At 45.9% G+C, this 12,309-nt stretch overlaps 1 protein-coding gene and 1 long non-coding RNA gene across 6 annotated transcripts in view; one reads left to right on the plus strand and one right to left on the minus strand.

Moving 5' to 3' along the window:
- LOC122496961 overlaps positions 1-7,981 on the minus strand; it is a 40,240-nt gene extending 32,259 nt beyond the window's left edge. For 3 of the 5 annotated variants that reach the window (XR_006300997.1, XR_006300995.1, XR_006300994.1), the window contains exons 1-3: positions 7,362-7,981; positions 6,456-6,544; positions 5,210-5,360 (exon numbers count right to left, since the gene is read on the minus strand). This is a non-coding gene — a long non-coding RNA (uncharacterized LOC122496961). Of the gene's footprint in view, positions 1-5,209; positions 5,361-6,455; positions 6,545-6,978; positions 7,187-7,361 lie in introns of those variants that run through there. The other 2 variants (XR_006300998.1, XR_006300996.1) reach the window with 2 other exon arrangements.
- A 402-nt stretch (positions 7,982-8,383) lies between these two features.
- On the plus strand, positions 8,384-10,167 carry PCBP1 (poly(rC) binding protein 1). Its single transcript, XM_043603580.1, has one exon. It carries the CDS (start codon positions 8,710-8,712, stop codon positions 9,778-9,780), a length of 1,071 nt encoding a protein of 356 aa, XP_043459515.1. The 5' UTR covers positions 8,384-8,709; the 3' UTR covers positions 9,781-10,167.
- Positions 10,168-12,309: the final 2,142 nt, after the last annotated feature.

Here is a 12,309-nt window from a genome sequence, read left to right on the forward strand (position 1 = left end):
ACACAGTACTGTTCAGGTCAAAATAAGCATATTTTAGACTGAGCAACTTGAGGGCAGGAACAATATATTACTTATACATATCTTTCCCTCATTATCTGGTACACAATCCCCTATACATTCAATACGTTTTTGTTTAAAATCTGAATAAATGTATTCATTCAACTGCAATGTGCTAGACACTATTCTAGGAGATGGCAATATAGCAACAAGCAAAACAAAGTCCTAGTCATCAGGAAATTTACATTCCAGTGGCAGGTGACAAATAATAAACAGACTATAGTAGAGAGAGTCCCCAGTACAGTGCTTGGCACATAGTAGGCATCCCTCAAGAAATATGTGAAGAATGAATGAATGAATAGTACCTCAAACAGTGATAAGTTCTGTGGAGAAAAATACAGCAGGAAAAGGGAAGAAGGAATGAAGGGGGCAGGAGATGGCTTTTACCTTAAATAGGATGGTCAAGGAATGTTTCACAAACTAGGTGACAAGAGCAGAAACCTGAAGGAGGTAAGGGAGGAGACCATACTGGTAACTGGAAGAAGTATTCCAGGCAAAGAACACCACTAAGAAGTTCAAGGCTTGGCATGCTGGAGCAACGGCAAGGAGACCAATGTGTCCAGAGCACAAGGAGAAAGTGATAAAAGATGAGGTCAGAGCAGCTGGGGGAGCACTGAATATGCTATGTGGCCTCTTAGATCACTGTAAGAACTTTAATTTTTAACATGGGTGGGACCCAGTGAATAGTTTTCAGCAGAGGAGTGGAATGATTTGATATAAACTTAACAAAACAATTCTGGTCACTGTTCAGATTAGACTGAGGGAAGACAATTTAGAAGGCTATTCTAAAAGTAGCAGGGGAGGTGGTGAGAAGTGTTCAAATCCTGGATGTTTTTTAAGGTAGAGCTCATAGGACCTACTAGTAGATTAGGTGAAGACAGCAAGAAAAGGAAGAGAGTCAAGGGAGAGTCCTCCATATGTTCAATACAACTGAAACTAAAATGGGGAAGAATTGGCAGAGGTACATGTTTGAGAAGAGAAGTTCCAGAATTAATTTGCTGAATACGTTAAGCTCAAGAAGCTATTAAATAACCAAGTGGAGATGATATCTTGTAGGCAGTTGGATATGAGTCTTGAGTTCAAGGGAAGACATCCAAGCTAGTACTATACACTTGAGAGCTGTCAGGGTATAAATGGTATTTGAGGTCTTGAAAGAGAGCACCTAGGGAATGAGTATAAACAGAGAAGGGATGCAAGGACTAATCTGAGTACTCCTTCATTAGAGGCTGAGGAGATAAGGAGGAATCAGCCAAAAGGTGGGGGGGTGAGAAGGAGGGTCTGGTGAGGAGGGGGAAACCAACAGAGTGGCATCCTGGAAGTCAAACGAAACTAATGTGCAAGGAGGGAGTTTCAGGTGCTACAGGGTCAAGAAGATGACTGAGAAATGACCACTGAATCTGTGTGCTATTTTCCAAGCATGTTCTTTCCTACTCTACATATAGTACTTTTTTTCTTTTACTTCAGGTAAAATCCCAGTATTGTCCAATGAATACACATAAGGTTTTTATTTAATGCAGCTATATCCATGTCCACAACAGATTTTACATAGGGAATAATGTTAAATGCTTTGTCTGGTTGAATTAACTAACAATGTTCCCTAAGTCTTGTTTGTGCTCAGTAGGTGAGATCAGAAAAATGAACTTTAGGGGCACCTGGGTGGCTCGGTTGGTTAAGCGTCTGACTTTGGATCACGTCATGATCTTGCGGTTCGTGAGTTCAAGTCCTGTATCCAGCTCTGTGCTAACAGCTCGGAGCCTGGAGCCTGTTTCAGATTCTATGTCTCCCTGTCTCTCTTCTGCCCCTCCCCTGCTCCTGTTCTGTCTCTCTCTGTCTCAAAAATAAATAAACATTAAAAAAAAAAAAAGAGCTTTTTAAATGTATTTCTTTTGTTCTGCCATAAAGTAGCAATTATTCTTGAAATCCTTTCCCTCCCCCCTAACTCAAAGATCCTAACCAACTAAACAAAGACCCTAAACTTCCACACATACACCTCCTTAAAAACAAAGCAGAATACAATCAAATCCAAAAGTTGGATAAGAAAGGGATATGCTGGGGCGCTTGGCTGGCTCAGTCAATGGTGCATGCGACTCTTGATCTCAGGGGTTGTAAGTCTGAGCTCCACATTGGGTACAGAGATTAGTTAAAAATAAAATCCTAAAGAAAAAAAAAATGGTGGGGCGGGGGGGATATGCTATGCCTTGCACCTTCTTTCCTTTATTGCACAGAAGTTTAATAACCATTTGCTAATTCAAAGACTGTGCTTTATTTACATTTTCTTCTTACAATCTATAGACCAGAAGTACAATTTGTGATAGCTTCATCTTTTACAAAAAAAAATTTTTTTAATATTTGAAAGAGAGCGAGCAAGCAGGGGACAGAGAGACAGGGAGGCATAGAATCTGAAGTAGGCTCCAGGCTCTGAGCTGTCGGCATGGAGCATGACACGGGGCTTGAACCCACAGACTGTGAGATCATGACCTGAGCAGGAAGTCAGACGCTTAACTAAGCCATCCAGATGTCCCTCTGATACCTTCATTTTAAAAGAGAATCCTGCTACAAAATAAGGATTTAGACTTTTTGTGCTCTAGTAAGCATAATCAAGTCTCAATAATGTACACTTCTTTTTTTTTTTTTTTTTTTTCAACGTTTATTTATTTTTGGGACAGAGAGAGACAGAGCATGAACGGGGGAGGGGCAGACAGAGAGGGAGACACAGAATCGGAAACAGGCTCCAGGCTCTGAGCCATCAGCCCAGAGCCCTACGCAGGGCTCGAACTCACGGACTGCGAGATCGTGACCTGGCCGAAGTCGGACGCTTAACCGACTGCGCCACCCAGGCGCCCCAATAATGTACACTTCTAAAGCAGTACAACAATCACGAAAAAACTGGATCATGCAAACATCCTTCATACCTTCCTGAAGTGGCTTCAACTTCTGAACGGACTGCATACTCTCTGCCTTTGGGCTTTTGCTTCCCTGCCTGGAGTTAACTCTTTCCTGCCCTCCACCTTGTAATCTGCCAACTTGGGACTCAGCCTAAATGTCACCTTCGCTAGGCAGTCATTCTGGATCCCCTCCAAGGCTGAATCAAGGGCCTTCTTCTAAGCCCGTAGCATCCTCTGCTTACTTATATCCTAATACCTTAACGTATTGTACTGCAAATCTGTTTACTTGTCAGTGTCCCTTTCCAGATCATAAACATCTTGAAGGCAAGAACAGAATCTCATTCATTTTTATATCTTTAGTATCTGGGACATATCAAGCAATCCATAAGTATTTGCTGACTGGGGTGCCTGGCTGGCTCAGTTGGTAGAGCATGCAACTCTTGATCTTGGGGTAGTGAGTTCAAGCCCCACACTGAGAGTAAAATTAAACTTAAAAATAGTAATAATTGAAAAAAAAATTGCTGACTGAATGAACAGGATAAAATTTGACCTGGAATACTTTAATGTGATTTTTATAGCACATTTTCCTTGATAAACCAATAGGACTAAGGCTAATATTGAAACTATTGGTGTCTAATCACATCCCCAGCTGATAGTAGAAACAAATTTTCCCTACTTGATATTAGAAAAAGAAGATTAAAAAAGAGACATGGTGCTTCAGATCAGTTCATGAGTTCTCATACCAGCTGCTCTTTCTTGGTGCAAGCCTATGCTTCCCACATCACATAAGGAGCAAATGAACCTCGGAATTGTTCTCTTCATATCCATTCCACTGATCTTGTTTTCTCCTCTTTTCTCTGCCCTTGTCTTTTTCCTTTTCTTATCTTTTTTCCTTCCTCATTTTCTATACTTTACATTTGTACTCTGTTCTCATTTTTCCTTTAATTTTTCTCTGCACTCCATTCTCCATGACTTATTTCAGTCAGAGTAACCCTTGGGAATCCATAGGCATTACTTTCCCCAACCGGGAGAACTTAGACCAAGGATGTTGCTGTATTTCCTGGGCACTTTTGTATGGCACACCAATATATTTCTTAAGTTTCTGAGAAAACTCAGTATTAACCCCATAACGGCAGCACAGGGTCACCAGTATATGAGATTATTATTGTAACTATTGTTCCTAACTACAAAGTGGGTAAGAAATATTTCGTAGGTTATACTTTGTAGTATCCCAGAAAGTGATAGGGTAAATATCCTCTCAATTTACTATAATTTCAAATAAAAGAAAAATGAGAAGCTAAATCTGAAAGAGTAAGAGAAGAAGAAACCATGTTGGTTTTTTGTTTGTTTATTTTTTGCAAAACTGCATGTTGGTAGGGCAAATTTAAAAAGCTGTAGTAGGGGCGCCTGGGTGGCGCAGTCGGTTAAGCGTCCGACTTCAACCAGGTCACGATCTCGCGGTCCGTGAGTTCGAGCCCCGCGTCGGGCTCTGGGCTGATGGCTCAGAGCCTGGAGCCTGTTTCCCATTCTGTGTCTCCCTCTCTCTCTGCTCCTCCCCCGTTCATGCTCTGTCTCTCTCTGTCCCAAAAATAAATAAATGTTGAAAAAAAAAAATTAAAAAAAAAAAAAAAAAAGCTGTAGTACATTTGCTGGAAAAGGTAGATTGGGGGGCGGGGGGCGGGGGGCGGGGGGCGGGGGGGGGGAGGGATGTGGTCCCTGCCTCCACAGCCTTATCAAGGAATAATTCCCACCACTTCCCAAACCCATAAATGTAAACATTAGACAAAAAGAGGAAAGAGCTTTTCTTAAACCAAAAGAATCAGGAACCTAACATAAGTGGACTAGATGCTCTGGGACAGAAAAATAAAGGCTGGATTGAAAGCTTTCTGACTTAAAGATAAAACTATTCCATGTGTCAAAGTCAGTGCAACTAGCATCAAAAGCCAAGGAGAGGAACAATCCACAACTAGAAGTCAAGAGACCCAGCTCAGGTCCTGACAAGCTGTGTAACCTTGGGCAAGTCACTTCATTCCTCTGATCTATAGATAGCTCTTCCATAAAACAGGCATATTTATACTTTCATGGCAAGGGTGTCTGTGATGATTAGTAAATAATGTGAAATCACTTTAAAACATTTCATAAACATGCCAATGTGAGGTAAAAGGAAGCAAAAATCCCTCCTCTGAATGGAATATAAATCCTGTGGTTCAATTTCCAAAGTCTAAGCCTGACTCACCTTCCCAAACTCATTAAACCCCTTAACTAACCTGCAGTCATTCAAATGGGAGGAGAAGAGTCATGTGTGAGGCTCCAGGGGTGGGGCAGTGACTATTTAGTCAATTGTTCCATATCTCAGTGGCTTCATCTGTAAAATGGGTGGTGTGGAATTCAATCACGTATACACAAGATACTGCAGGTCTGAGGAAGGGAGGGGGAAATTTACCATAAGTAAAATATTTACATAATCCTCCTCCCTCCCAGATACCCAAGATCATCAAGTATCATCACTCCCTGGATAGAATTAGAAAAGATCATTTAATCTGTTTCATGAGATCAAGTCCACCTCCATGCTAACAGTACAAAGCCTGCTTAGGATTCTCTCCCTCCCTCTCTCTCTCTCTGCCCCCCGCCCCCACCCACACACACAAACCCCTACCCCACTCAGGGGCTCACTTGCACACTTGCACACTCTTTCTCTCTCAAAATAAATAAACTTAAAAAAGAAATGTGAGAGCCACTGAAATAACATACAGAATAAAGCTTCAAACAGTGCCAGTCACAAAGTTAGCACTTAATGCTAGTACTGCCATTGTTGCTATAATGTACCCACCAATTAAAGTTGGTTAAAGAATTACACAAAGTAAGGCAAAGGCGCTTTGAAAACTATGATATAAGACATTAATGTAAGTTAAAAGAAGCAAAAAGCCCTTCTCTCCATCTCTAACATCCACACAAGTAGAGCCCTGTTCAGGCACATATTCCTTGCTTGACCTACAAGTTACTCGTTACACTGAACTGAAGAGTTCATAGACCATGATTTCCTTGCTGTCAATATTTGCGGAGAAATGGAGGCTTGGCGCCAAAGTGAAATTATTTATTTTTACTTGGTTGGGACACTGAGGTGAGGAAGGCGGAAGTCGTGCCCATGGGTAGCTAAAGGAAGCAAGTGAGTCAGAAACTGCTTGCTCCCACAGAGCCAGGTAGACTTGAATGTGCCACAGACAAGGCTGGACTGACACATACTTCAGCCTTTGGGTAGGGCTGAATCATTTCCCACTCCCAATTCTCACCCAGACACCAATTTTTTAATTAAAAAAATTTTTTTAAATAGCATTTGAGCCAAGGTATAGTTCACACCAGGAAAAGCTGGGAATCCCCAAAAGATACAAACGGGGTGACTATGCACCAAAAGGTTACCTGAGAGGTTCTTTTAAATGACAAGCTCACCTAAACTTCAAATAGCACTTAAATTTTAAAACACTGACTTACAGAAAAATTTGAGAAAGTGCTCACCAATAAGGAAATCAGAAGGTCTGGAATCCATCCTCCACTGTGTGACCTTGAATTAGTCACTTCATCTCTCTGGGCCTAAGTGAATTCATCTGTTAGAAAAAGAGAGAGAAAAAGATAACACCTACCTCAGATCACTGTAAAAATTAAATATAGTATGCAGTAAAATGCTAGCACAGGATCTTGCGCTGGTAAATGCACAATAACATCTGTCCCTCCATACTGAAAGTTAATACCACTTGTGGTAAACTTAGGTTCACCGGTCAGCTAGCCTCTGAAAATGGTCACAGGTATCCAAACTGCTTCATGGAAATTCTAAGAAATTTTATAAGACCATTTCTCAGTCTCTCCAGCACACCAGCCTGTGCTAGAGGTCTAGGAAATCAGTAACTTCCCATCTTATTTCTTAAAGCAGTGATTCCTAAATGCTTTGGTAACTGGGGGCCCAAATCATCCACTGGCACTGCCCCCCCCCCATTACCCATTATTAAACTTAAGACTATGAGAGACTCGGCATCACACCTACATTTTACTGTTATAAACATTCCCATTTCAAATTAATGGGGGAAATGCATTCAAATTCGGCAGCTTTGGTTTGGACTAGAGTGGTTAGAGCACTGGCTGCGAGGGAAAGGCGCTGGCCAACACGCACGGGGTGGGGAGGTGGGGGCATTTTGGAGCTTTCGGGTCGACCCCAATTTCTCGTTGGCAACGAATCCAGGCCACGTGTCGCCATTTTGTGTTCTGGAAACATGGCGGCCACCCCGTGGGGAAGGAAAGGGGCGGAGGGACCGCCACGTTAGCTGCTTTCCCTGAGGGATCCTGAAGCACGTTGTGCAGACGTCTGTCTGTGTGCCTTTTCTGTCTGGCTTAGCCGAAGGAAAGAGAAAGGGCTAGAAATAAACGTACACGAGCCTCCCAAGCGACCTTTCTTTGGCGAGAGGGACGTGCGGTGGCGAACCGGCAAGAAAGGCCTTCCAAGATGGCGGGGCCCGACAGGGGCCGCCCCCAAGGGGAGCGGGGCGAGGCGATCGCACCAAAAGGGGAAACGGGGGAAAGGCCGAAACGCAGAAGCGGGAAAGTGAAGAGTGTGGGGGGAAATCACAAGAATTCTCCAAGCACTAACTCAGCAACCCTGACTAAATGCGGTCCCAAAAGGAGCACACCATTGTCCTAAATGCCTGTCGAGACTGCCACGACTAAAACGACACTGTGGGATTTCTGTAGGTTCAACCTAAAGAAACTTGCAAAATGCAAACAAAGCATTATGTAAATGGACGCCATTCTTTTTTTAAGGCCCTGTTTCCAACACTTCCCAGAAGTCATCAACAGAGCCGCGACTCTAGCGGTGGCAGGGGTGGGTTTCGGTCTTTCTCCTCACCAGCTGCCGTGGGGAGACCAGGACAGGGGTGGGGGGCCTGGTACGGGGCGCCCGGACGCCTGGGGCGAAGGGGCCCCACGTGCCCACGCGCGCGCGCGCTCGAGCACGCGCCCACCACACAAGCCTCGCCTCGCCGCCCCTCCCCCCCGGAAGACCGCGGCTGCCCCTCCCGTCTCCCCACACCCTCGCGCACGCGCTCTAGCCGCCTCACGCGCACGTTTTAAACCGGCGGCGTCCCAGCTGCCGCCTGCAGTTACCGCCGGGGCTGCCCGTGTCGCTCCGCATCCAAGCCCTTTTTGTAAGGCGGGAAAATAATGTGTCGCCCCCACTCACAACATTAACATTCCCAAACATCTGCCGGTGCCGCTGGAGTTAATAAAATGTACGTTGGTTTTAAAACCTTGCCGGACTCACAGATTCTGCCCATCGTGGCTTTATCTTCAATGCTAAGCTGTTAAAAGAGTTTTTTTTAAACTACCATGCGAAGGTTGGCGCAATCTTGTGACCTAAAAAATACGGGTCCTCAGTTTTTTTCAAGGGGTCCTGCGCGGCAAGCACTTCCGGGGTCAGAGGGTACGCGGGGTTGAAAGCGGGCTTCCCGCCCCGCCCAGACCGCCGAGGCTGCCGCCGGAGTCGCCACCGCCGCGCCCTCGCCCACCCGCCCGCCCGCCGCTCCCGGCCCCGCTCGCCCCCTCCGCCGCCGCCGCCCGCCCCTGCGACGACGCCGCGGCCTCCCGCCCGCGCCCGCTCGCTCCCGCGGCCCTCGCTCGCCTCGCGCCGGCAGTTTTGGGCCTACACCTCCCCTCCCCCCGCCAGCCACCAAAGACTTGACCACGTAACGAGCCCAACTCCCCCGAACGCCGCCCGCCGCTCGCCATGGATGCCGGTGTGACTGAAAGTGGACTAAATGTGACTCTCACCATTCGGCTGCTTATGCACGGAAAGGAAGTAGGAAGCATCATTGGGAAGAAAGGGGAGTCGGTTAAGAGGATCCGCGAGGAGAGTGGCGCGCGGATCAACATCTCGGAGGGGAATTGCCCGGAGAGAATCATCACTCTGACCGGCCCCACCAATGCCATCTTTAAGGCCTTCGCTATGATCATCGACAAGCTGGAAGAAGATATTAACAGCTCCATGACCAACAGCACGGCGGCCAGCAGGCCCCCGGTCACCCTGAGGCTGGTGGTGCCGGCCACCCAGTGCGGCTCCCTGATTGGGAAAGGCGGGTGTAAGATCAAAGAGATCCGCGAGAGTACGGGGGCCCAGGTCCAGGTGGCGGGGGATATGCTGCCCAACTCCACCGAGCGAGCCATCACCATTGCTGGCGTGCCGCAGTCTGTCACCGAGTGTGTCAAGCAGATCTGCCTGGTCATGCTGGAGACGCTCTCCCAGTCTCCGCAAGGGAGAGTCATGACCATTCCGTACCAGCCCATGCCGGCCAGCTCTCCAGTCATCTGTGCGGGCGGCCAAGATCGGTGCAGCGACGCTGCGGGCTACCCCCATGCCACCCATGACCTGGAGGGACCACCTCTAGATGCCTACTCGATTCAAGGACAACACACCATTTCTCCGCTCGATCTGGCCAAGCTGAACCAGGTGGCAAGACAACAGTCTCACTTTGCCATGATGCACGGCGGGACCGGATTCGCCGGAATTGACTCCAGCTCTCCAGAGGTGAAAGGCTATTGGGCAAGTTTGGATGCATCTACTCAAACGACCCATGAACTCACCATTCCAAATAACTTAATTGGCTGCATAATCGGGCGCCAAGGCGCCAACATTAATGAGATCCGCCAGATGTCCGGGGCCCAGATCAAAATTGCCAATCCAGTGGAAGGCTCTTCTGGTAGGCAGGTTACTATCACTGGTTCTGCTGCCAGTATTAGTCTGGCCCAATATCTAATCAATGCCAGGCTTTCCTCTGAGAAGGGCATGGGGTGCAGCTAGAACAGTGTAGGTTCACTTATAACCCCTTTCTGCTGTTTTCCCATGATCCAACTGTGTAATTTCTGGTCAGTGATTCCAGGTTTTAAATAATTTGTAAGTGTTCAGTTTCTACACAACTTTATCATCCGCTAAGAATTTAAAAATCACATTCTCTGTTCAGCTGTTAATGCTGGGATCCATATTTAGTTTTATAAGCTTTTCCCTGTTTTTAGTTTTGTTTTGGGTTTTTGGCTCATGAATTTTATTTCTGTTTGTCGATAAGAAATGTAAGAGTGGAATGTTAATAAATTTCAGTTTAGTTCTGTAATGTCAAGAATTTAAAAATTAAAAAATGGATTGGTTAAAAAATGCTTCATATTTGAAAAAGCTGGGAACTACTATCTTAAACTCTTTGTTGGTGCTTTTTTTTCCCTTCCCTGTTAGCGTTAGGCCTTTGTAGGGAGAAGGTTGGGCCCATCCTTGGTGTTCTGTCCAGCCCTTCACCTATTGGTAAGATTCCATTCCCTTTCTGTCCCAACAAAGGAACATGGCAGGCTGGGCCTGCTTTGGGATATTTGCAGAGACAGAGGGGCTCTCCCGGAGAGTGACATCCCTCCAGCCAAGTTCCAGAGAGAGGTCTCTGCCCATTTCTCTGGTAGAAAACCTGGGTTTTCTCTGAAAAAGTATGGCCATTCGGTATAAATTCTGATGAATGGCAGTGTGTCCTCCCCTCTTGCCAGCCCCACCCCCCACCCCAATCTCACTGGGAAAACTCTTAGCCAGGAACAAAAAAATGTTCTGAGGTGGGAGGAGCCTGGGGGGAACCCAGAGAAGAGGTGGGGGAGGGAAAAGGGCTGGGCTGGAGCTGGGATGGGAGGGAAAGGGGCAAGGGTGGGTTTGAGGATTTGGAAGAGGGCAGGGGTGGTGGTAGGGATGGAGGGGTCTTGGGCACCAGGACAAAATGGGGGATGGTACCAGCGGGGCACATGTGTCGAGCATGCACCTGTGGCAAGCAGCCTGTCAGAGGATGTTATTACACCTGCCAAGTGGTGAATCCAGAAACAAAAGAGGCCCAGCTTCTAACTCTTCAGCTGTGTGCAATGTTAGAGAAACCATACCAGGAAATAATCCTGCCTAAATGGGGCAGGCCTCACAGACAGGATTGTAGACAGATCCGTTGACTATAGTCTGAAATGGTGTTAAAAATGCAGATACCTGGGTCCCACCCCCCAAATCTAAAAGGAAGACCATTTTTAACAAAACCCCGAATCGTTCTTAGATTTGAGTGCCACTGATTTCACCGGTGGATTAGGAAGATCTTGCTGCGAAGGCCTAGTTGCCTTATGTCCACACCAGCCAGTAGGATTAGGCTAGACTTCATGAGAAGAAAAATTCTCTACCATTAGGCAAAGACACGCTAGAAACAGCAATATAAGACAGTGAACGATTAGGTGCCAAAGTGATTAGTTCAAACCCCAGGCACTGTAGGAGATCACTAACAGCAAAGAGAAATTCCTGTGGGAGGGGAGTATTCCACACAATATTTGTTGAGGCTTATTCTCTACAGGATATCTGTTCTTTTTTTCTAAACTACAGACCTGGTTCCAAGAGTCCCTGGAGGTAAGATTGGGGCCTACCATACATTTTATACACAACTGTGGAGTCAGGCAGGCAGTCACTGAAGGGAACCCACATTCTGGAGTTAAACCTGAGTTCAAATTTGAGTTCTACCTGTTGTGGCCTTGGGCAAATTAGTTAACCTCTATATAAAATAGAGGTGTTAAAAGTACACATCTCTTGGGCTTGTGGAAAAAAATGAGAGCGTGTATGTAAAGCACAACACTGCTTACAACAGTAAACTTCAATATACTTAAGACTAAAAAACCAAAGGCCCATTTCTGTCCACAGTGTCTCTGGACAGAAAGGACAAATATTTAAAAGTTAGAGAACAAACCAGTGTGTACTAAATGACAAGCCAAGAGAAGACCATTGGACTGAGGGACCAGGACAGGAAAGGGACGACCTAGTGAGGACCCAGAAATAGGTTCATTGTCCTCTGGAGATAAAGAGCACAAATCATGTTTTCATAAGAGTAGGGTGGGAGTGGGTAATTAAATTAATCCCTCAAACCCAGGCCAAATGGTCTTTGAGGAGTCCCTAAAATTTGTTAGGTGAAGTGGTTTAAATGCCAGATCAAAATTAGGCCTCAAATTTCCCTCAATGTCTTTCCCCTCCCATCCATTCAAAGGCAAATCTGGCAATAATTTGTAAAATAATGAGTTAGGCTGCAAGGCACAGAATGAATGGCAACTTGGATGGACTAAAGTCGGGAACAGCAGTTAGAAAACTACCTCTAGATTCTAATACAGGTTGGGAAGTGGCATCACTAGGAATGCATGTAGAAAGGAGCCAATGCAAGAGAGATTGAAACCGAATGTGGAGGCCAGGAAAGATCTAAGGGGAGCAATGAATTGAGACCTGAGGATGGAAGTATTTGCAGGGAGGAATACTCAACAAGTAGCTAGAAGTAGACAAACTGAAAGAGTGAGC

The sequence above is a fragment of the Prionailurus bengalensis genome, chromosome A3, assembly GCF_016509475.1.
Source record: "Prionailurus bengalensis isolate Pbe53 chromosome A3, Fcat_Pben_1.1_paternal_pri, whole genome shotgun sequence".
Lineage (NCBI taxonomy): Eukaryota > Metazoa > Chordata > Mammalia > Carnivora > Felidae > Prionailurus > Prionailurus bengalensis.